Here is a 25,838-nt window from a genome sequence, read left to right as displayed (position 1 = left end):
TTTTATTTTATGTTTTCGTTTAAATGTATATTACTGCTTTTTCTCAGCAGTGACATCTGAAAGCCTCTTGCACTTTGACAACCGACAAGCTGCACTCAGGTCATGTGAGGTTTACTTACAACACCATCTCTGGAAAAGAAAGAAATACAACATGATCAAACACAAATCTTCACACTGCATGAGCTTTTATTATTTTTATAGGTTATATTAAAACCTATGTCCATCAACATTTATTTGAGTGTCATTATCAGGCATGATTAATACAGTTAGTTTTACCGCTGCAGCATCCCCATTGGCCAGTTGATGTCTTGCAGCAGAACTGCTCAGTTGGGCAGTAGACATTTCCATCACAATGAACCTGCTCAGTCTCGCTCTTCTGTTTGAGAGCCTGGTCAAAGGACAAAGACTACAAAGGAGATGAAGATATAAATGTTTGTACTACAAAATATAATATAATATAACTGAGATTTCAGCAAGATTTGCCACTCGTAATGGGAGGCACTCATAGTGAGTGCCATCTATTTTGGTGGCATATATCAAGATAAAGTGTCACCTGCCCCATCTCAAGTCACACAGAATTTCTAATTGGCTTTCTTCAAGTCAGTCGCTGATTAGTATGCACAGTGCCATATCAAGTCAAAAATACCTGTAGACAGAGTTTTGACGCACCTGAGTCTCTTGGATAGCATTTAAAGCCAGTCTGGAAGAAGATGGCAATCTTAACCACCCAGCCTGACAATGGGTGGATGTCGAATCACACAAATAACCATTAGGACAGCAGTGGAGTCCATCTCTGCAGCACTGGCCCTGCAGGAGAGGGGAGAATGAACCAAAGTTTAATTTAATGTATAACTAGAAAAGATTTTTACTGTGATTCACTTACCCTTGGGTATGGACAGCAGCCCCAGGACCCAGAAGGATTCAGACAACACGTTGTTCCATCAGGACAATAAGTAGAGGTATCACAGTGAACCACAGAAACAGAGGCACTATCAGATTCTGCAGCTACAAGAGCCACCATGAATAACATCAGCACTGGAACCATCTGAAAACATGAAATTAAGATATAATATAAATTCCACTTTTTTTAATTATTGAAATTTTTTTTAGGAACTTTTAACATCTGCTATAACATTTGATATTATCGACAATGTGACAAAGTCAATAATAGTTTAATTGACAGTGAGAATCAAATCATTTACCTTGCTGGTTGGATTGTTTTGCTGCTGGCTGTGCTGTGATGTTCATACTGTCCCTCTTATATTTATACATATGGCTCCTCCCACTCTAAAACAAAAGGAAATCTGTCTTGTCAAATTTTAATCATGAGATTTAGACACCACATCACAAGTTTCTGAACATGTGAAAGTCAACGTGATGTATTAGACCATAAAAGAATGAGAGGTGATCCTGACGTAGTTAGTAAGATGACTTCATCACACTCAAACATAAGTATTTAAAAATATATTTGTAATTAGACCTAACTGTAATCAATTAATCAATTAACTTTTACATAAATAAATGTTTCATCAATTATTTCACAACATATTCAGATCTTTAGTGACCCAGAATGTACATTTAACACAGATGGATCTCCAAACTGTACCAATATAAAACTATCCTGATATTTTAATAATAATTACAAAATTATAAAGTAAAGCATATTTCATTAGCTATCTGCTGGAAATTGTAAAGGTTTGCTTCATTTCTTAAATTCAGGATCTATCTTATTTCAGGTATCTGAATCACTTTATATGTTACTCCCAAAACTATTGTTTTTATCATCTTCAGAATCCATAATTCTGTTCACTGACAGCTTGGACATCAGATCCACCATTAACCGATGCTGATATTTGATTATGTAGGCCTATTTGCATAAAAAATTACATACCATTACGAAAATGGACACATTTTTGTACATAATGTAATTTGGGTATATTATTATTATATTATTTAGGTAATTTTTTATAATAATATTATTGCGGTAGAACCAGGACCGGTGGATTAATGGGTGAATGAAAAATGGGCTTTAATTTTAGAAACATGAAACACCGGATGAATTCTCCTGTACGCCGGAGGGAGTTTGAGGCGGACTGCCACCAGACTAATAATTTTGGTGACAGTAAATGGGCCAATAAATTTGGGCGCAAGCTCATTACAGATGGATCGGAGAGGAATATTCTTTGATGAAAGCCACACTTTTTGACCTGTGACGTATACGTGAGGTTTCGACCGGCGGCCTGAACCTTGGTGCGCGCCCCCACCCAGAGCAGGGTCAATCTGGCCCTGGTCCAGGTGCGTCGGCACCTCTGGATAAATGCATGGGCAGAGGGGACAGGCGATAGGCCCGTAGCTGAAACTGGTAACGAGTTATGTGCGTACTCAACCCATGAGAGCTGCTGGCTCCAAGAGGAGGGGTTCTGAGAAACCAAACATCGCAACACTCGTTCTAGATCTTGGTTGGCCCTCTCCGTCTGACCATTACTCTGAGGATGAAATCCACAGTCGCACCCAGTAATTTACAAAATTCTCTCCAAAATTTGGAAACAAACTGAGGCCCCCTGTCAGAGACCACATCCATCGTGAGGCCATGTAAGTGGTAAACGTGATCTATGACAGTAACCACTGTTTCTCTGGCAGAAGGTAATTTAGGCAGAGGAATGAAATGAGTTGCCTTCGAGAAACGTTCCACCACAGTCAAAACCATCGTGTTTCCCTGTGAAGGAGGGAGGCCCGAAACGAAATCTAGTGAAGTGTGGGACCAGGGTCTCGACGGAACTAACAACGGCTGAAGGAGTCCAGCAGGGGGTCGATTGGAAGACTTCGAAACAGCACAGACAGAGCAAGCCAAAACAAAAAAACGAATGTCACGAATGGCCACCAAAACTGCTGTTTAACGAGAAACGTGGTACGATTAACCCCAGGATGGCAAGCTACCTTGGAATAATGACCCCATCGGATAACTTTGGACCTTAAAGCCTCTTGCACAAACAACTGGCCCGGTGGGCATCCGGACGGGGGCGTTACCCCTTGCGAGGCTGTGCGAACTTTTGACTCAATGTCCCAAGTAACTGCAGAATTAAAGACTTTCTGCGGTACAAGAAAGTCTTTTTTTGGTTCGGAAAAAGATGGGCGATCTGAAACATAAAAAATACAGGATAACGCGTCCGGTTTGATGTTCTTAGAACCTGGGCGATAAAAAAATAGAAAAATCAAAACGACCAAAAAAAAGAGCCCACCGAGTCTGCCTAGAGTTTAATCTTTAGCCGACTTGATATATTCAAGATTTTTGTGATCGGTCCAAACAATAAAAGGAACCCCGAACCTTCCAACCAATGACGCCGCTCTTCCAAAGTGAGCTTGACTGCCAACAGCTCTCTGTTACCAATGTCATATTTACGCTCGGCGGGGACAAACGGTGAGAAAAATACGCACAAGGATGCACCTTACCGTCTGTGCCAATTTACCACAGCCTAATTCTTCGAATTCAGACAGAGCCCACATGTTGTCACCTCTACAAAAAAGTGTGAATGCAGCATATGTTAAGTAATGGTGTGGCAGTTACACTATAGCAGGTTCACTTGGCTTTCCTTCAAGACGGTCTACACTGAGTGTTGAATCACATAGTTGAGTGGTGAATCACATGTATATTGAAATCTGACACTTAATCCAAAGACAACCCAACTTTTTAAGAGAAAACTGTTTGTACCCAACTTTTCTATCTGCTGATTCATTCAGATTCATCACCCCATTTTCACTTTCCTTTACTGGCAGCATCACTTTGAACTGAAAATTGGAGCTGTTATTGTTATAATTGACATTTTAAATGATAGTTTTAAATTGAGGTTCCCATTTACTGATTATGTATTGTTTCGAACATAAACATATATTTCAAATCCCATTCACTGATTACATAAACATATGTATTTCAAAACCACACCACTTGCTTACAATTTCACTTCACTTTTTAATGCAGATTGTGCCATTTTAAGTTCTATGCAAGGACATTTGATTGTGGTGCATTTGTTGCACACTTAAAACAGACTCCGTCTTCCTTTTTGCAACTTTATTTAGCCAGTTCTGTTGAAACTATCTTTTTTACACGAAGCAACACAACATCTCATACCAGCCGCGCTATAGCCTACGTTCCTTCTTTTTTTTCCCGTCCGCGCTGGCCTATCACATCATCGTAACTGAACTTTCACCTCTCAGTAACATAAATCAGAATAATTCCCAGAATATTTATCGAATTAAATTACAATGAAATTATAGTGATTCCCCTTACATAATTCTAAACATATCCCTATTCTAGGAAATTATGAAATGATAAAATAATACTTATAAATAATAATTCTAGGTCACAACACATTAAACCTTTTGTATTCATTGTTATTGTCTTAATGTTTTTAGTCTGTTATATAAGCTTATGTACAGTTAAATTTATACAGGTCCCTAACGAAGGCCTAGTCCTGGCTTAAGCTAAGCCCCATTTGTGAAACTGCCCTTATTATAATATATTACTGCAATTTGAAATAAATAAGTTATGTATAAATAATGATATTAAAGTATTCACTGATTAATAGTATTCCCTGTGAATGCATAACTCAAGAAAGCTTATGTTTTGGGAATTAAATGTAACATTTTATGAGTCATTTTATTATTATTAGTTTTTATTGGATCTAATTATGAAGCCCCATTATCTCTGTCCATTCCTTGGTAAATTGTTCAGATCAGCATGTATACATATACATTTACCTTTTCCCCCCATAAATAGGAACAGAAAGAGATGTTGCCATTCTAAGCGCTTGACAGAGTTTCCCACTGATGATTATGTAAAATGTAAGACTTACTCTCAAAATCGACAAGATTTCAACACTTTCCAAACTCCCCTCTATTACACATCATTTTTCACAATTAGTCTAGGATTGGCTTGTTAGCTAAAGTTAGTTCCCAAATCATCTTTTATTTGTTAGGTTTGTTTTCCTTTAAAACAATGAAGTAAAAACTGGTGACTATAAGCCCCTGATGATTTTAACTGAGGGGGACCACAGCAACACCTTGCACCAGAACCCCTACAGCTCTCACCCTGTCACTTAGGCTGCATTCATTTGATTTAATAAGTTCAGACATAGTGAGCATAAGTGACCTCTTTCAAAACCATATAAAAAATCTTAATCATTCCAAACTTTTGACTTGTAGGCTAGTATATAACAATTACTGTCACTAGAGTGTGTGTTAGTGCATTAGGAAGGTGTGTATTCTGTACACAGTAGAACCAATTTCTAAGCAACCATTCTGAGAATTCTGGGCCAAGAATAGTTTGTAATCAGAAGAAGAAACAGTCGTGCATCAGATAAGGACAACAGTTTGTAAGTATTTGCCTCGTTTTCTCATTAGACTAATGCATGATCATTGTTGCTAGGAAACTTTGTTTCATTTACTGTGTTTTTTACCATGGCAAATACATGCTGAAGTCTCGCTTGGTTTCGCGTTTGCCGATCGCAGGACTGCCCAGTTTCGGTCTGCTAAATAGTGAGGCGTGGCCAGCTAACTTCAAGAACAGGTACTCAGGCAAATATAAAAGTGATATTTTTCACTGCGGCAAGTGGTCGCGGCAGCCCTCTTGTGAAGACTGACGAGTGTAAAGACCATCAACTCTACCTGTGCGACTCCACCGAGCAAGGACAATGACAAGGCACTTGAGTATTGCTTTTGCCCCTTCCTTTCTTTTTGTATAGCTTGTTCTCAAATACTTATTTAGATCACTTGTACTCACTATGTGCTTTCAGATCTCAACTATCACTACAAAAACTCGGAGATCACGTACTGTACGTCGCAGGCAGTCCTATCCTAAAAATCTACAGCCTGTCCCTCTGACCTCTACTACTATACTCTCTATTCCAGTTGGTCTCTGGAATTGCCAGTCTGCTGCTAACAAAGCAGATTTCATTTCTTCTATTGCTACTCATTCCAGTCTCAACCTCATGGCACTAACTGAGACTTGGATCTAACCTGAAGACACTGCCACTCCCGCAGCCCTCTCCACTAATTTCACTTGTTCCCACACCCCTCGCACGAACGGGAGGGGTGGAGGTACTGGTCTCCTTATATCAAAAGAATGGAAATTTGTTCTTCAACAATTACCTACAGGTAACGGTTCATTTGAATCACATGCAATTCCTGTAACCCACCCTGTTAAAATCCACTTTGTGTTCATTTATCATCCCCCAGGTCAATTGGGAAACTTCTTGGAGGAGTTGGATGTGCTGCTATCAAACATTCCTGAGGATGGTACTCCTCTGGTAATTCTTGGTGACTTCAACATCCACCTAGACAAACCCCAGGCTGCTGACTTCAACACTCTGCTCACCTCATTTGATCTCAAGCGAGCGTCTACTACAGCGACTCACAAATCAGGCAACCAACTGGACCTCAAATACACACGCTGTTGCTCCGTGGACAACACTTTAGTTACTCCACTGCACATCTCAGATCACTTCCTCATTACCTCTAACCTCGCACTTACTCCTGAAGCGGCACACACTCTAACGCAGGTCACAAATAAGACAAGAACAATCAGTGGCCAATTCTGTACACCACTGACTGAGGATAACTTCACAATGACTAATGCACAATCTCTCTCTTCCTTCTCTCCACTCTCAGAGATGGACGTTTCCAAACTTATACTGACCAATCATCCTACTACTTGTCTACTTGATCCGATCCCCACTAACCTCCTTCAAGCGATTTCTTCTTCACTCAACTCCTCTCTTCACTCTGGAACATTTCCCTCAGCATTTAAGCAGGCTCGGGTAAGCCCTCTGCTTAAGAAACCATCTCTAAATACAGCAGAAAAACTACAGACCGGTATCCCTTCTTCCATTCGTTGCAAAGACACTTGAGCGAGTTGTGTTCAACCAGGTCTCTATGTTTCTTGTACAGAACAAACTCCTGGACAACAACCAATCTGGCTTCAAAAGCGGTCACTAAACTGAGACTGCCCTGCTCTCGGTTACTGAAGCCCTGTGACTGGCAAGAGCAGCTTCAAAATCTTCAGTACTCATCATGCTGGATCTGTCTGCAGCTTTTGATACTGTTAATCACCAGATTCTGCTGTCCATCCTCAGAAAGATGGCATCTCTGGAAGCCCACTCCTGTGGTTTAAGTCCTACCTCTCCGATAGATCCTTCTGGGTGTCTTGGAGGGGTGAAGTTTCTAAGTCACAACAACTTGCTACTGGGGTTCCTCAAGGCTCAGTATTTGGACCACTTCTCTTCTCCATCTACATGACATCATTAGGATCTGTCATTCAGAAGCATGGCTTTGCCTATCACTGCTACACTGATGACACTCAACTCTACTTCTCATTCCAACCAGATGACCTGACGGTAGTTGCTTACATTGCAGCCTGTCTGAGTGACATTTCTAGTTGGATGAATGACCATCACCTTCAGCTCAACCTTACTAAGACAGAACTGCTGGTGGTTCCAGCTAACCCATCGTTTCATCACAACTTCTCCATACAGCTGGGTTCATCTACCATAACTCCTTCCAGGACAGCCAGAAACCTAGGAGTTGTGATGGATCATCAGTTAAGCTTCACAGACCATATTGCTACAATGACCCTGTCCTGCAGATTTGCCTTGTACAACATTAGGAAGATTAGACCCTTCCTGTGATAACAAGCCACCCAACTTCTTGTCCATGCTCTTGTTCTCTCCAGACTGGACTATTGTAATGTTCTCCTGGCAGGCCGTACTGCATGTACTTTCAAGACTCTGCAACTGATCCAGAATACAGCAGTGAGGGCTGTCTTCAATGAGCCAAAAAAAGCTCACGTTACTCCTCTCCTCATCAGGTTACACTGGCTACCAGTAGCCGCTCACATCAAATTCAAGGTACTGATGCAAGAGGACCACTGGCATGGCACCAATATACCTAAACTCACTAGTTCAATCTTATGCGCCCTACAGAAGTTTGCATTCTGCAAGTGAATGACGCATTGTGGTGCCATCCCAAAGAGGTTCAAAATCACTCTCACGGACCTTTTCCTGGACTGTGCCCAGCTGGTGGAATGACCTCCCAATCTCAATTCGAACATTCGAGTCTTTACTAATTTTCAAAAAACATCTAAAGACTCACCTTTATCGCCAGCACTTAACCAACTGATACTAGCACTTATCTTTTATTTTTTTGTCTATCATATTCTTGAAAAAAAAAAAAAAACCTGGCTAAGTGTTCTGTGCTAGACTAACTGAGACTTGTGATGGCACTTGTATACTGTTATTGTTCTCTTGTTGGTCTGATAGCTTCTATTGTTCTCATTTGTAAGTTGCTTTGGATAAAAGCGTCTGCTAAAGGATTAAATGTAAATGTTGTAATCATGCCATGCAACACCAAGATTGTCCGGTGTGTGATACCTGTGAGTTTCCTAGCTAGAATGCAGAGATGCGCTTCTCGTCTGGTGTGCGACCGACCACCTTAAACACTAATACATCTTAAAGTTGCATCTATTAAAGGGATAGTTCAACCAAAAATTAAGGCGATAGCTATTTAAAAAAAAACAAAAAAAAACAGGTAATCAAAATGTTAAGTGTCCTGGGCATGGAATATGTAGGCAGATTAAAGCAAATTAACAGTCGAAATAAAGTACACAGAAACATCATTGGCTTTCCATTTCCTTAGCTTGATTTGTCAGTGTCTCTTTTTTTAAATATCTCTGCAATATTAATCAGTTATCTTTTCAGTGTTTTCACAGTAAAATCATTTGTTCTTTTTCACATGTATTCATTGTTTTGCACTTCTTGTTTTAGTTTAGTTCTTATAATAGATCTGTTTCACAGGTTGTTACCTGTGTTACCCATCTGTACCACACAGCATTGAGTTCAGTGGTTCTCTAAATGTATGTGTAGTAAGTTTGTGGGTGGAAAGGAAGAGGACAAGGGGTTGGCTGGAGTGCTGTCGACTTTATTAGATACATAATAATAGTGATAATAATAATGAACAGTGACTCTTACACCGACATCAACACACTATCGAAATCACTTCCGGGTTATTTCTTCCGGGTCAGGCATACGTCAGCAGTCCTTCTCTCTCTCAACTACTCCTGTTACTCCTGCCGTTATATACTCTCTCCACGCCAATGACTGAAACAAGAGACAGGTGTTGATCATTTCCGTCCCAACCACTCACTCACCGTTCGTCTCTTGATTCTCTTTCCCGCTGCAGACTTCGCTAAACCAGCCCCCCCCCCCTGCCACATACCCCCACCGCCCGACTCAGGCCAGGGAGCCATCTGGCCTGCAACCCCCCCCCCCCCCCCCTCCCCCCCCCCTCATTTCTGGAGAGGAAGTCGGCCACAGCCATCTGAACACCCGGTCTGTGGATCACCTTGAACTTAAAAGGCTGAGGAGCCAGATACCAACAAGTGATCCGCTTGTTGGTATCCTTCATGCAGCTTCATGCTGCTTCACTGCAGAGGAGCGTGGTCCGAACAGAGGGTGAATTCCCATCCCAGGAGATGAGGGTGAGGATGGCATATCTGATAGCAAGACCTTCTTTCTCGATGGTGCTGTACTTAGTCTCTCTCTTCGAGAGCTTACGACTAGTGTACAGCACCGGCCGTTCCTTCGTTTGTCTGCAACACACTTAGCTGAAATGTTGAGGAGTGCCACTGCTTCAGGATATTGTGTTGCATAGTCGACTATGACTAATGCAAAGCGATGTCCCCGTGCAGATCACTCTAATGGCCCGATGAGGTCCATACTAATTCTCTCGAAGGGGACCTCTATTAATGGAAGGTGGCGCAATGGCTCTTTTGGGGCGGCCGGTGGATTTACCAACTGACATTCAGGACAAGACGCGCACCACCTGCGCACATTGTCGTGAATGCCCAGCCAAAAGAAACGGGTCATGAGGCGATTCAGTGTTGCTGCCTGTTCCAAATTGCCCGCCATTGGATTAGAATGAGCCGCTTGGAAAAGCATTTCCCTGCAGCTCTTCGGAATCAACAGCTGGGTTGTATTTACTTTTGTCCGAGCATCTTGGGTCACCCGATACAACCGATCTTTTAGAATGGCAAAATACGGATAGGTGAGTGGGTGGACAGGATGGAGAGGCTGGCCATCGATGGTACAGACCTGCTGAAAAGCATGCTTTAATGTCTCATCCTGAGACTGCTCCAGAGGAAAGTCATCACGCTCCGAGAGAATAAGGCCCAATCCCAATTCTGTTTTACATTTACATTTATTACATTTATTCATTTAGCAGACGCTTTTATCCAAAGCGACTTACAGATGAGGACAGTGGAAGCAATCAAAAACAACAAAAAGAGCAATGATATATAAGTGCTATAACAAGTCTCAGTTAGGTTAACACAGTACACGTAGCATGGGATTTTAAATAATATAATAAATAAAAAAAAGAAAACAGATGGAATAAAAAAAGAATAGAGCAAGTTAGTGTTAGAGATCTTTACACATACACACACACACACACACACACACACACACATACAATTGCATAATAAATGAAAAGAAAATAGAATACAAAAAGATTAGAAAGATAGTTAGATTTTTTTAAAGAATAGAATTAGAATAGTGAGTGTTAAAGTTAGAGGGTCAAATAAAGATGGAAGAGATGTGTTTTAAGCCGATTCTTGAAGATGGCTAAGGACTCAGCTGCTCGGATTGAGTTGGGGAGTTCATTCCACCAGGAGGGAACATTTAATTTAAAAGTCCGTAAAAGTGACTTTGTGCTTCTTTGGGATGGCACAATCAAGTGACGTTCACTTGCAGAATGCAAGCTTCTAGAGGGCACATAAGTCTGAAGTAACAAATTTAGGTAAATGGGTGCAGAGCCAGTGGTAGTTTTGTAGGCAAACATTGAATTTTATGCGAGCAGCTATTGGAAGCCAGTGCAAATTGATAAACAGAGGTGTGACGTGTATTCTTTTTGGCTCATTAAAAATTAATCTTGCTGCCGCGTTCTGAATTAATTGTAAAGGTTTGATAGAATTGGCTGGAAGACATGCCAAGAGGGCATTGCAATAGTCCAGCCTGGACAGAACAAGAGCTTGAACAAGGAGTTGTGCAGCATGTTCCGAAAGAAAGGGCTTGATCTTCTTGATGTTGAATAAAGCAAATATGCAGGATCGGACAGTTTTAGCAATGTGGTCTGAGAAAGTCAGCTGATCATCAATCATAACTCCAAGGCTTCTAGCTGTTTTTGAAGGAGTTATGGTTGATGTGCCTAACTTGATGGTGAAATTGTGATGAAACGATGGGTTTGCTGGAATCACAAGCAGCTCTATATTGGCAAGGTTGAGTTGAAGGTGATGGTCCATCATCCAGGAAGAAATGTCTGTTAGACAAGCTGAGATGCGAATAGCAACCGTCGGATCATCAGGATGGAATGAGAGGTAGAGTTGAGTGTCATCAGCATTGCAGTGGTATGAAAAGCCATGTTTCTGACAGAAACCTAATGATGCCATGTGGACAGAGAAGAGAAGTGGTCCAAGAACTGAGCCCTGAGGCACCCCAGTAGTTAGATGTTGTGACTTGGACACCTCACCTCTCCAAGATACTTTGAAGGACCTATCTGATAGGTAAGACTCAAACCGTTGAAGTGTGGTTCCTGAGATGCCTTTTGCCAGTAGGGTTGATAGGAGGATCTGGTGGTTAACCGTGTCAAAAGCAGCGGAGAGATCAAGCAGGATAAGTACTGAAAATTTGGATTCTGCTCTTGCCAGTCTTAGAGCTTCAACAACTGAAAGCAAGGCCGTCTCAGTTGAATGTCCACTTCTGAAGCCAGATTGGTTGCTGTCAAGGAGGTTGTTGTTTGTGAGAAATGTAGAGACTTGGTTGAACACAGCTCGTTCAAGTGTTTTTGCAATGAAAGGAAGAAGGGAAACTGGTCTGTAGTTCTCTAAAAGAGATGGCTTGAGGTTGGGTTTCTTAAGTAGTGGAGTTATACGTGCCTGTCTAAATGATGAGGGAAAATCACCAGTGTGGAGGGATGTGTTGATGATGTGAGTGAGTGCAGGTGCAACTGCAGGAGAAATGGCTTGAAGGAGATGAGATGGAATAGGATCAAGCGGGCAAGTAGTAGGGTGATTAGAAAGGATGAATTTTGAGACTTCTGCCTCAGAGAGTGAAGACAAGGATGTAAATGAGTGTATGTTTGCTGGTGATATGAGCTTGACTGATTGTGGTGTGGAAAATTGTGCACTAATGTGTTTAATTTTATTAATGAAAAACGTTGCAAAGTCGTCAGCTATTAGAGATGAAGCAGGAGGTGGAGGAGGAGGACAAAGAAGTGAGGAAAATGTTTTAAAAAGCATGCGAGAGTTAGACGAATTGTTAATTTTGTTATGGTACTATGTCATTTTAGCAGTGGAGACATTAGCAGAGAAGGAAGATATGAGTGACTGATACACATTAAGGTCAGTAGTATTTTTGGATTTGCGCCACACCCTTTCAGCAGTTATATACCCCTTCCCCTACCCCTCCGCCAACCTCTTCCCCTTGTCCTTTGAAACCAAGTGTCATGGGGTAGGGGTGAAAATATTCCCCTAAGGATTGGGACACCACTACCATGACGTCACACGCCATCATTCATCGTCTAGCTCTTACAATACACACATATACTGGTGTGCTGGTGTTCATTAGAGCCTTTAATTATCGTTCTGTATTAATGCGCTGCTTACTGACACACACACATATCTGAAATCGCACAGCTTACACATCCAGGAGAAAACAAACTTGTCAACGCTGCCCCACGACTTTTATTAAATACAGTTTCATTACAGTTAAATTGTGAAATACTTCAATAAGATAGTCCCAAACATTTTCACAGATTGCTCTCTTCAGTGCTAATAATTCAAGCTTCCCTGAATGAAGTCTGTAGTTCCTCTCTCTTGACCCATATCAGATGACTCTGTTTCCCAGCCTGACTTTAAAGGTCCTACTCCTTATTCTGAGGCATCCATGTTGAGTATGAATGGCAGGTCAAAGTCAGGATAAGCTAGAACAGGTAGAGTGGTCAAAATGTCGACCAGTCTGCAAATTCTTAGAATTATTTGATATTCTTCTTTCCACTCTTTGGGTGTCCACAACAGTGGCTAAAGATTCTTACTTCCTTACTTTCTGCCATTATTGTTGTTTGGTTGGACGCCTACAGTCCCTCAAAGTTCTTTGCATAGCATAAGATATCATCATGGTAAGGGATACAACATCTATCTTGCAAGGCTCCTTGCAAGATTGATGTTATATCACTTACCATGACAATATCTCTTCTTTGCTTCTTCGAAGGGCAACCGATGCAATGGTTTACTGAAGGAGATATATGCAGTGGCTTGGGGACTGAGCAATATGTTCTGTGAATAGGAATGTTGTTAAGTTGATGATCTTTTGCAAACTTGGGATACAACCCATGCCTTCTTCATGCCTTGAAATGCCCTGTTACCCAGCAGGAAAGAAACTTAAATCACTGAGAACTATCAGAATTTCAAGGGAGGTTCATTGTTGCCTCATCCCACATAACAATTGGCAGTACATCTCCAGGTCATAAGTAATGTGCGAGTGAGTTTTTTTTTATTCCTATTTACCTTGTTTATTTACCTGTTACCTTGTTTTATGTTGGGTTTGTTTTCCTAGAAATGGGAAAGAAGACTGCACTGTGCACACTGCCTTTCAGCATTAGTCCCATTACACAATGCAGGAAATTTTGTGGAGTTTCATGCATTCATTGTCTTGTTCTCTTGGAAAAGCTTGCTACAGCCCCTTTCACTTAATGATGTTTTATTAACAAAATTCGGGAGGTGCACATTCAGATAATTAACCTAATTAAAACTATATAAGGACAATAAGTAATCAACTTAATTAACAAGAGAGTAATACGAGAATATATGAGTCTGTGTTTTGTATTATGACAGTTTTAGTTTCTTCAGTTTCCTCATATCTATAGATCAGTTGCTGATACAGCAGTGGAATCTTTCTGTCTGTATATAGTGGATGCCAGTGTGTGTGAAAATACATTAAATAGATGATTACAAAGGCTGATCACTACACATGACCCTCAATCTGTTCCTTAAACATGTCTCTCAATGTCAGCAGTTGAGAAATTCCCTCATTTTCCATATCAAGCAAAGTGTAATTTTGCATGTGAGAAAACATTTAATTATAACAGCTTGCCGCACCATCCTTGGAGAAATCAAACCTGTACCTGGGGTGATGCTTTCAGTGATATGTCCCAGTTTGTGCACATGCATGTCAGCATGTGTAGGTTTTTATTTTTTCATTTTTTATATTACTTACGTTTTTTTTTTCTCATCTGCCATCTTGTCCCTTAAGACTCAGATATACTTGAAGTGAAATCAAAGAATGAACTGGTGTGACATAATGTCATTTGGAGCTTGTTTCAGAAGTTCAAAACAACTTTTGAAGTTCAAAACAACTTTTGAACTGGACCAAAGAACCAAAGTGAAAGTATGGCATTAAAAGTTATGGTGTAATAACTGTAATCCCTTGATAATGAAAATGCAGCTTAGCACAAGATGTGCAGCACCAATCTATCATGTACATATTATTATAATAAGAACACTGTATAGTATTAGAATGTATTTTGTAAATTATTTGTAATTTAGTTGCAAGTGTTTTAAAGTTTTGTGATGGAAAGAATCTAGAACAGTGTTTTTCAATCCTGGGGTGGGTGCCCCCGAACACTGCACATTTTGTATGCCTCCCATATCTGACACACCCATTTCTGGTTGTGGAATTTCTTCTAATGAGCTCATGAGTTGCATCTGGTGTGTTTTGATTAGGGAGACACATAACAAGTGCAGTGTTGGGGGGTGCCAAGGACCAGAGTTGAGAAACACTGGACTAGAACAAAGAAACACATTCTTGGATTCTAGCACTAGCATGGACAAGTTCACTTGTGCATTCATATCCTTGTTTAATTTTTTTTTTAAATTTTACATTTATGTGTAACAGTATATTAGATCTGTGAAACAGCATCTCTTGGACATGGCGACATCAAAGTCAAAGTCAAAGTCACCTTTATTTATATAGCGCTTTAAACAAAATACATTGCGTCAAAGCAACTAAACAACATTCATTAGGAAAACAGTGTCAATAATGCAAAAATGATAGTTAAAGGCAGTTCATCATTGGATTCAGTTATGTCATCTCTGTTCAGTTAAATAGTGTCTGTGCATTTATTTGCAATCAAGTCAACGATATCGCTGTAGATGAAGTGTCCCCAACTTAGCAAGCCAGAGGCGACAGCGGCAAGGAACCGAAACTCCATCGGTGACAGAATGGAGAAAAAAAAAAACCTTGGGAGAAACCAGGCTCAGTTGGGGGGCCAGTTCTCCTCTGACCAGATGAAACCAGTAGTTCAATTCCAGGCTGCAGCAAAGTCAGATTGTGCAGAAGAATCATCTGTTTCCTGTGATTTTGTCCTGGTGCTTCTCTGAGACAAGGTCTTTACAGGGGATCTGTATCTGGGGCTCTAGTTGTCCTGGTCTCCGCTGTCTTTCAGGGATGTAGAGGTCCTTTCTAGGTGCTGATCCAGCATCTGGTCTGGATACGTACTGGATCCGGGTGACTGCAGTGACCCTCTGATCTGGACACAGACTGGATCTGGTGGCCACGGTGACCTCGGAACAAGAGAGAAACAGACAAATATTAGCGTAGATGCCATTCTTCTAATGATGTAGCAAGTACATAGGGTGTTATGGGAAGTGTTTCCGGTTCCGGTTTACCTAATTAATGCAGCCTAAAAATCCTTTAACGGATTTGGATAATAAAAGCATATTAGTATGTTATGTGTATGCCAGGTTAAAGAGATGGGTCTTTAATCTAGATTTAAACTGCAAGAGTGTGTCTGCCTCCCGAACAATGTTAGGTAGGTTATTCCAGAGTTTAGGCGCCAAATAGGAAAAGGATCTGCCACCCGCAGTTGATTTTGATATTCTAGGTATTATCAAATTGCCTGAGTTTTGAGAACGTAGCGGACGTAGAGGGTTATAATGTAAAAGGAGCTCATTCAAATACTGAGGTGCTAAACCATTCAGGGCTTTATAAGTAATAAGCAATATTTTAAAATCTATACGATGCTTGATAGGGAGCCAGTGCAGTGTTGACAGGACCGGGCTAATATGGTCATACTTCCTGGTTCTAGTAAGAACTCTTGCTGCTGCATTTTGGACTAGCTGTAGTTTGTTTACTAAGCGTGCAGAACAACCACCCAATAAAGCATTACAATAATCTAACCTTGAGGTCATAAATGCATGGATTAACATTTCTGCATTTGACATTGAGAGCATAGGCCATAATTTAGATATATTTTTGAGATAGCAATAGCACAAATAGCACACCTAGGTTCCTAACTGATGACGAAGAATTGACAGAGCAACCATCAAGTCTTAGACAGTGTTCTAGGTTATTACAAGCGGTGTTTTTAGGTCCTATAATTAACACCTCTGTTTTTTCAGAATTTAGCAGTAAGAAATTACTCGTCATCCAGTTTTTTATATCGATTTACAATCCATTAGTTTTTCAAATTGGTGTGTTTCACCGGGCTGCAAAGAAATATAGAGCTGAGTATCATCAGCATAACAGTGAAAGCTAACACCATGTTTCCTGATGATATCTCCCAAGGGTAACATATAAAGCGTGAAGAGTAGCGGCCCTAGTACTGAGCCTTGAGGTACTCCATACTGCACTTGTGATCGATAGGATACAGGAGATTCGAGATTGGTCTATAATTAACTAGTTCTTTGGGGTCAAGTTGTGGTTTTTTGATGAGAGGCTTAATAACAGCCAGTTTGAAGGTTTTGGGGACATATCCTAATGACAATGAGGAATTAATAATAGTCAGAAGAGGATCTATGACTTCTGGAAGCACCTCTTTTAGGAGCTTAGATGGTATAGGGTCTAACATACATGTTGTTGGTTTAGATGGTTTAACAAGTTTATACAATTCTTCCTCTCCTATAGTAGAGAATGAGTGGAACTGTTCCTCAGGGGGTCTATAGTGCACTGTCTGATGTGATACTGTAGCTGACGGCTGAATGGTTGCAATTTTATCTCTAATAGTATCGATTTTAGAAGTAAAGTAGTTCATAAAGTCATTACTGCTGTGGTGTTGGGAAATGTCAACACTTGTTGAGGCTTTATTTTTCGTTAATTTAGCCACTGTATTGAATAAATACCTGGGGTTATGTTTGTTTTCTTCTAAAAGAGAAGAAAAGTAATCGGATCTAGCAGTTTTTAATGCTTTTCTGTAGGATATGTTACTTTCCCGCCAAGCAATACGAAATACCTCTAGTTTTGTTTTCCTCCAGCTGCGCTCCATTTTTCGGGCTGCTCTCTTTAGGGTGCGAGTATGCTCATTATACCATGGTGTCAAACTGTTTTCCTTAACCTTCCTTAAGCGTAAAGGAGCAACTTTATTTAAAGTACTAGAAAAGAGAGAGTCCATAGTTTCTGTTACATCATCAAGTTGTTCTGAGGTTTTGGATATGCTAAGGAATTTGGTTACATCAGGAAGATAACTTAAAAAGCAGTCTTTTGTGTTAGAAGTGATGGTTCTTCCATACTTGTAACAAGAAGTAGAATTTACAATTTTGGCTATATGAAGTTTGCACAGAACTAAATAATGATCTGAGATATCATCACTTGGGTGAATAATTTCAACACTATCAACATCAATTCCATGTGACAGTATTAAATCTAGAGTATGATTTCGACAATGAGTAGGTCCTGAAACGTGTTGTCTAACCCCAATAGAGTTCAGAATGTCTATAAATGCTGATCCCAATGCATCTTTTTCATTATCAACATGGATATTAAAATCACCAACAATTAAGACTTTATCTGCAGCCAGAACTAACTCGGATGTAAAATCACCAAACTCTTTACAACCCGAATTCCGGAAAAGTTGGGACGTTTTTTAAATTTTAATAAAATGAAAACTAAAGGAATTTCAAATCACATGAGCCAATATTTTATTCACAATAGAACATAGATAACGTAGCAAATGTTTAAACTGAGAAATTTTACACTTTTATCCACTTAATTAGCTCATTTAAAATTTAATGCCTGCTACAGGTCTCAAAAAAGTTGGCACGGGGGCAACAAATGGCTAAAAAAGCAAGCAGTTTTGAAAAGATTCAGCTGGGAAAACATCTAGTGATTAATTAAGTTAATTGATATCAGGTCTGTAACATGATTAGCTATAAAAGCTTTGTCTTAGAGAAGCAGAGTCTCTCAGAAGTAAAGATGGGCAGAGGCTCTCCAATCTGTGAAAGACTGCGTAAAAAAATTGTGGAAAACTTAAAAAAAAATGTTCCTCAACGTCAAATTGCAAAGGCTTTGCAAATCTCATCATCTACAGTGCATAAGATCATCAAAAGATTCAAAGAAACTGGAGAAATCTCTGTGCGTAAGGGACAAGGCCGGAGACCTTTATTGGATGCCCGTGGTCTTCGGGCTCTCAGACGACACTGCATCACTCATCGGCATGATTGTGTCAATGACATTACTAAATGGGCCCAGGAATACTTTCAGAAACCAATGTCGGTAAACACAATCCGCAGTGCCATCAGCAGATGCCAACTAAAGCTCTATCATGCAAAAAGGAAGCCATATGTGAACATGGTCCAGAAGCGCCGTCGTGTCCTGTGGGCCAAGGCTCATTTAAAATGGACTATTTCAAAGTGGAATAGTGTTTTATGGTCAGATGAGTCCAAATTTGACATTCTTGTTGGAAATCACGGACGCCGTGTCCTCCGGGCTAAAGAGGAGGGAGACCTTCCAGCATGTTATCAGCGTTCAGTTCAAAAGCCAGCATCTCTGATGGTATGGGGGTGCATAAGTGCATACGGTATGGGCAGCTAGCATGTTTTGGAAGGCTCTGTGAATGCTGAAAGGTATATAAAGGTTTTAGAGCAACATATGCTTCCCTCCAAACAACTTCTATTTCAGGGAAGGCCTTGTTTATTTCAGCAGGACAATGCAAAACCACATACTGCAACTATAACAACAGCATGGCTTCGTCGTAGAAGAGTCCGGGTGCTAACCTGGCCTGCCTGCAGTCCAGATCTTTCACCTATAGAGAACATTTGGCGCATCATTAAAAGAAAAATATGTCAAAGACGACCACAAACTCTTCAGCCGCTGGAAATGCTACACCATGGTAAACATGCCCCGTCCCAACTATTTTGAGACCTGTAGCAGAAATCAAAATTGAAATGAGCTCATTTTGTGCATAAAATTGTAAACTTTCTCAGTTTAAACATTTGCTATGTTATCTATGTTCTATTGTGAATAAAATATTGGCTCATGTGATTTGAAAGTCTTTTAGTTTTCATTTTATTAAAATTTAAAAAAAACGTCCCAACTTTTCCGGAATTCGGGTTGTAATAAAGTCTGTATGGTGCCCTGGTGGCCTGTATACAGTAGCCAGTACAAACATAACAGGGGATTTATCATTAACATTTGTTTCTCTGGATAATGTTATATGAAGCACCATTACTTCAGACGAGTTATACTTGAAGCCTGCCCTCTGAGAAATCCTGAAAACGTTGTTATAAATTGAAGCAACACCTCCACCTTTGCCTTTTAGACGCGGCTCATGTTTATAACAGTAATCTTGGGGGGTGGACTTATTTAAAATAATGTAATCATCAGGTTTTACAACACACTACACACTACTAATGCACTACTAATACACAACACACTACTAATGCAGCTTAACCAGACCATGGGCATGCTTTAGGTGGAAATTATTTAAATTCGGGATATGGCAAAATATACATTCAAATTTACACAAGATCTCGAGACTGAGGGGCTTTTTTGATGGAGTTCAGGAAAAGTGCATACTAATAAATAGAGATAAATCTCTTTGGAATGCACTTTTTGCTTTGTAACTTTGCACACATTACACACTAAAGTTTAAAGTGTAAAAAGCATAATAGGACCCCTTTAAATGGCTCAAATGGAGACACCATTCAGATTTCAATTCCTTGTATGTCATTTGTATATATAAATACACTGTAAGTTGTTATTTTAAATATACTGTGTGTTTTGTTTTTAGCTGATTATTTTAGGATCAATTAAGATTACCGTAGGTAATTAACAAAGCAGTTTAAACAGCAATATTTAACATAATTAACTATTCAAACTATCATATGTTTTTTTTTCACAAAAATATTGATGATGCATTGTTAATAATGACTAGCAGTGTTTTTCATTGTCCTTTGACATGGCTCACATTGCTTCTCATTTAATCAATTAACTATTTTACTCAGCTTTCCAAAAAATATGACAAAAATTCTTATCCCTAATATTCGACATTAAGGCTTGTCAGGGACCAGTCAGTTTTTTGAAGGGGCAAGTGAAGAAGAATTTTAATTGTTCTGAACGGGCAAGTAGCCTGATTGAAACATTAGTTGTCTAACAAAAAAGGCTATGGGAGGCAGAAAAACTTTGATCAACAAAATTATTTTGATTTTATTATGCTTAATAGTGACTGATAAGAGATAATGTATTTGATGGATCATTTAAACAGGGAACAAGTAGTTAATACTGGGGTAAAGCCCCATTCATAAAGTCCCATTCACAATTCATGGTTCAATTATGACTCGCTCATGAAAACTCACTCTATAATCACATGCTGCCACCTACAGGTGGTTCATTTAAGTATAGTTTCATTTTATCCAACATTAAAAAGAAAACTGCCCTGGAAATCAGTTTAAAGGGGCAAATGTCACAAATTACACTGATGGGGATATTGATTCAGATTAAATTACTAGAATTAAACAAACCTGGATCAGTAAGTTTTTACTCAGACTGGCAGATTTATTTTTGTGTGCAGATGTTATTTGAACTCAAATTATTAAATAGACCAACCATCTGTTAATTTACTCCGTGGCATGTCTTCACTGGATGAACTCAACTTATTTAATATTTCCCCCACCACAAATAATTTATTTAGTGTCAAAACAGAGAAAATTTGAACTTGCATGCCTTCACTTTACTTTTACATACATTCACTTTTTGTGAACACAGCTGGGGAATCAGGGGAAAAGGATGGGGAAACAGCATGGCTTATCATCTCAGGTAAAGAGATTATGGTTTAAGGTTTTAAATATGGATTTTATTTTATTTTTTTACAAAAATGCATCGATTTGCTTCAGGAGGCCTTAATTAACCCCCCGTAGCCAAGTGGAGTACTTTGTTATGATGGATGGATGCAGTTTATGCACCATGCACCCTAGAAATTTTACAATTGAAATTTTTTTCATGCTGATAGAACAAAGCACCACATAATGGAGTACAGCAGAGCAGAATCAAAAATGTTTACTAATGGGGGGGGGGTAGATATTTCACTATATCTAACTATTGAGTGGGGTGAGTCTCCCGTTATGGTTATTGCCCTGCATGGAAAGAGTGGGGATTTTTTTTATTTTAATTTTTCTTATTTGACTTGAATATATTGAATCACCTTCAGGTTTGTTTAAAACTGATTCAGTGACCGTTTTTGTAGATATGTCAGTTGGCGACCAGTGAGTGTTGCGTGTGTTAACCAAAAATGTATCACAAACATCAAGTGTTTGATCACATGAGCTCATTCCGCTCTAGTGTTGTTGATATATTGTTATGTTTAATTTGTTCCCTTAAAAGAATCGTTCATAAGATTCATTCAAGAACAAAATATCACATAGCATATGGAATGGATCATAAAAAATACAAACAAATAATAATAAAAAACAACTCTCAAAACAATTTATTTATTAAATGACAATGACATTTGTCTGTAATTTTTTTTTAATTTTATGTTGCATTGTTTTCGTTTAGATGCATATTATTGCTTTTTCTCAGCAGTGACATTTGAAAGCCTCTTGCACTTTGACAAACAACAAGCTGCACCCAGGTCACGTGGGACGTTTACTTACAACACCATCTCTGGAAAAGAAAGAAATATAACATGATCAAACACAAAACTTCACATTGCATGAGCTTTTATTATTTTTATAGTTTATGGTACAACCTATGTTCATCAACATTTATTTGAGTGTCATTATCAGGCACAATTAATTCAGCAAGATAAAGTTAGTTTTACCGCTGCAGCATCCCCATTGGCCAGTTGCTGACTTGCAGCAGAACTGCTCAGTTGGGCAGTAGACATTTCCATCACAATGAACCTGCTCAGTCTGTCTCTCCCAATTGAGAGCCTGGTCAAAGGACACAGACTGCAAAAAAAAATAAAAAAATTAATAATAATAATTAAATAATAATAATAAAATATAGGTATTTAATTGCAGGGATTACATTAGTAAACACATAACCAGAAGTTCACCTACTTAGAAAATAACCATTAAAATTTTTACAGTGTAAATAAATATGTTTATATAATATAATATAATATAATATAATAATATAATATAATATAATATAATATAATATAATATAATATAATATAATATAATATAATATAATATAATATAATATAATATAATATAATATAATGTAACTTTTTATTGAGAATGTGCTACAGAATGTGTTTTGAACCCTAACAATCTCTTCAACTGCTTCAAAAATCACATGTCTTTTTATTGTATACTGTTCATTATTTCATTACTGGGGGAAGTCGTGGCCTAGTGGTTAAGAGGGTTTGATTCCTAACCCTAAAGTTGTGGGTTTTGGTCATGGGCCGGCAATACCACTTCTAAGGTGCCCTTGAGTAAAGCACCGAACCCCCACCTAAATGGCTGCCCACTGCTCTGGGTGTGTGTTCACTGCTCTGTGTTCACTGCTGTGTGTCTGTGTGTGCACGCGCACTTTGGATGGGTTAAATGCAGAGCACGAATTGTGAGTATGGGTCACAATACCTGGCTGTATGTCACTTCACTTCATTATTTGCAGCTTAAAAATATTTCACCATATTCCTACTGCCGGAAATGGTGATTAAAAGTCGCATGACTGTCATGCATATACTTCATTGTGACGCAATGGTTTTGTGTGTCACCCTTATTTACCTCACCTGATATGGATCATAAACTCATTAGATGAGAGCTCCATAAACTGCACTGAATGTGTCAGATAAGAAAGATATACAAAATGTGCAAAGCAATAGGATTGAAACCAGGACTGAACATTTCAGTTTTCACGATAAGTCGCTTAGGTTGCATTACTAGTTGCATATTTTGAATTACCGGTTGCATAGTTTGCATTACTTTGCCGTCACATGCAGTACACAGTGCTGACTCACCTGAGGTTTCTGGATAGCTTTGGTGGCTGGCTTGGGAGAAGATGGCAGTCTCAACCACCCCCTTAAACAATGGGTCGATGTCGAATCGCAGTGATAACCATGACGACAGCAATGAACTCCATCTCTACAGCACTGACCCTGAAAGAGTGGGAAGAATGAGCAAAGGTTAAACTTGAAACCTAACTTAATAGAGTATAATAAAACAATTACACATTTTACTGTGACTCACTGACCATTGAGAATGGGCAGCAGTACCACACGCCATAAGGACTCAGACAGCACGTTGTTCCATCAGGACATATAGTAGAAGAATCACAGTGAATCACAGAAACAGATTCTGCTGGCTCTGAGAGAGCCATCATCGGCTCATCTGCAGCTACAAGAGCTGCCATGAGTAACATCAACACTGGAACCATCTGAAAACATGAAATTAAAAAAAATACATTACTATTATTATATTATATTATTTATTATATATTATTTTGAGAATAAGAACATTTACCTTGCTGGCTGGGACTATATCTTCTCTGTGTGGATTGTTTTGCTGTTGGCTGTGCTGTCCTGTGATGTTCTTACAGTACCTCTTATATTTATACACATGGCTCCACCTACTGTAAAAACAGGAAGTCTTTATGAGTTTGTGAACATATACAGAAGTCTTTGCATGATCATGATGTAATAGGATATGAAAGAACACAAATGATAGTAATGCAGAACATTATAGAGGTAGTGAGAAGATCACTTCCTTACACCCAAGGCCTATATTTAACATGTATTTGTTATGAGTATTTTAATGAATTAATCAGTTACTAAATATATTACTGTAGTTAAATAATTGTTTGATAAATTTCAAAAATGTACTTTATTACTGTGTTTATTCCTGAATTTTCCTGTCATTACTCGAAATGCATTATTTGGTTAGTACTTTGCAATAATTAACACTGGAGAGGGATACTTTTAAACAGTTTCCTGTATTATTGAGAACATGCTACGAAATGTGCTTGGAACTTAAAAAACATGTTTTTCTTATCATTGTTTCAAAACTTATATACATTTGTATTGTACACTGTTTATTATTTGCAGCTTGAAAATATTCACCTGTTTAATTACTGCTGGAAAATGTGTTTAAGACCGTTTGCACGTACAGGTATGTACTAGTATGTAGGTCATTGTAGCATTATAGTTGTATTACTGGTTACATATTTTGCAATACACTGTCGTCAAATAGTATTGGATACTGTGATATGTATGTTTGCATCATAAGATTCCTGTTCTGATTAAAATGTCCTAGCAAGTAAAGTTTGATCAAAACTCTATTTTGTATTTATGCTAAAGGAGATGAGAAGATTGCATTAAAATGATTTCTTAATTAAAATTTCCCAGCTCCGACACATCATTTGCAAACCGGATATTTTTTAACTGAGATTCCCGTTAACTGATTATGTAACCTTTAGAACATAAACATATATTTCTAAACCACACCAACTGCCTACACTTTCACTTCACTTTTTTTAATGTAGATTGTGGTTTTTTATGTTGTATTTCATCTTTTACTTCTATATGCACATATGATTGTGGCATTTTAAACCTTTTGTTTCCATGGTTACTGTGTTGAAGTTGTCAGTCTGTCACGCAACCTCATGTTCAGGACCTGCAGAGTACAACTCTTTTAGCATCAAGTGCAAACTTTATTTCAGATTTTTTTTCCTACATTTAATCCAACGAGGACGAAATCAGAGCTTGAATGAAGTCTCAATCATAGTTATCCCCACTACACACAGCAAACAGGTTAACTTCAACTTTCATGATTATTTGGTCCTGTAAAGGACTATAATTTATCCCCACATAATATTAAGTTATCTTATAGCCAAGACATTTGCACTGAAGTCTGTGACACATTTGTATTATGTGGAATGGAAGGCAGACTGTAGATGTACTGCTCATCTCTCAAATTGCACCAGTGTAATCGGTCAAGACGTTTGGGGTCAGTAGGATTTTTTTTTGTATTTTTTAGATGATAATGAAGTATCTTTTACCTACCAATGCTGCACTTATTTTATCATACAGTAAAAACAGTAATATTATTATAATTTAAATTTGCTCTTTTAATATTTAAAAATGCATGTCTTCAGAAGTAATTCTAATATGCTGATTTTCTGATATCAATGTTGAAAACAGTTATGCTGCTTAGTATTTTTGTAGAAACTGTGATGTATATATATATATATATATATATATTTTTTTTTTAAAGCATACATTTTTGTAACATTATACATGTCTTCTCTGTCCCTTTATATCAGTTTAATAGGCTTGCTAAAGTATTTTATTGTATTTATTTTTTTTAAGGGTCTGGTTTGTGAAACCCCATTATCTTTCTGACTCCATCCATTAAATGAATTGCTCAGTTCAACATTTATACTTTTTCATTTGTATTTTTATATACAAGTTCCCATGATCATGCAAAATGTACAACTTCCTCTCAAAATGTACAAGATTTCAACACTGAGCCCAGCCGCCCGCCAGTACACTTGGGCTTGTGGGATTTGCTGTAGTTAGCA

General features: G+C 38.7%; 1 protein-coding gene across 4 annotated transcripts; it reads right to left on the bottom strand.

Moving 5' to 3' along the window:
• On the bottom strand, nt 1–23,916 carry LOC132145416 (progranulin-like). 4 transcript variants are annotated; one of them, XM_059556441.1, is made up of 5 exons: nt 23,783–23,916; nt 23,514–23,696; nt 23,281–23,418; nt 22,132–22,261; nt 1–129 (listed from the first exon to the last, which is right to left on the bottom strand). In XM_059556441.1, the coding sequence occupies exons 2-5, from the start codon at nt 23,694–23,696 to the stop codon at nt 116–118; spliced, it is 465 nt and encodes a 154-aa protein (XP_059412424.1). In that variant the 5' UTR covers nt 23,783–23,916; the 3' UTR covers nt 1–115. The 4 variants fall into 4 exon arrangements, with proteins under 4 accessions (XP_059412424.1, XP_059412427.1, XP_059412426.1 ...); XM_059556444.1 differs by lacking the exons at nt 22,132–22,261; nt 23,281–23,418; nt 23,514–23,696; nt 23,783–23,916 and adding exons at nt 277–388; nt 670–807; nt 884–1,045; nt 1,203–1,351; XM_059556443.1 differs by lacking the exons at nt 22,132–22,261; nt 23,281–23,418; nt 23,514–23,696; nt 23,783–23,916 and adding exons at nt 277–406; nt 670–807; nt 884–1,045; nt 1,203–1,350.
• Nucleotides 23,917–25,838: the final 1,922 nt, after the last annotated feature.

Source organism: Carassius carassius, chromosome 8 (genome assembly GCF_963082965.1).
Source record: "Carassius carassius chromosome 8, fCarCar2.1, whole genome shotgun sequence".
Lineage (NCBI taxonomy): Eukaryota > Metazoa > Chordata > Actinopteri > Cypriniformes > Cyprinidae > Carassius > Carassius carassius.
Note: the sequence above shows the minus strand (reverse complement) of the source record. Positions and strands in the feature narration are given on the sequence as shown.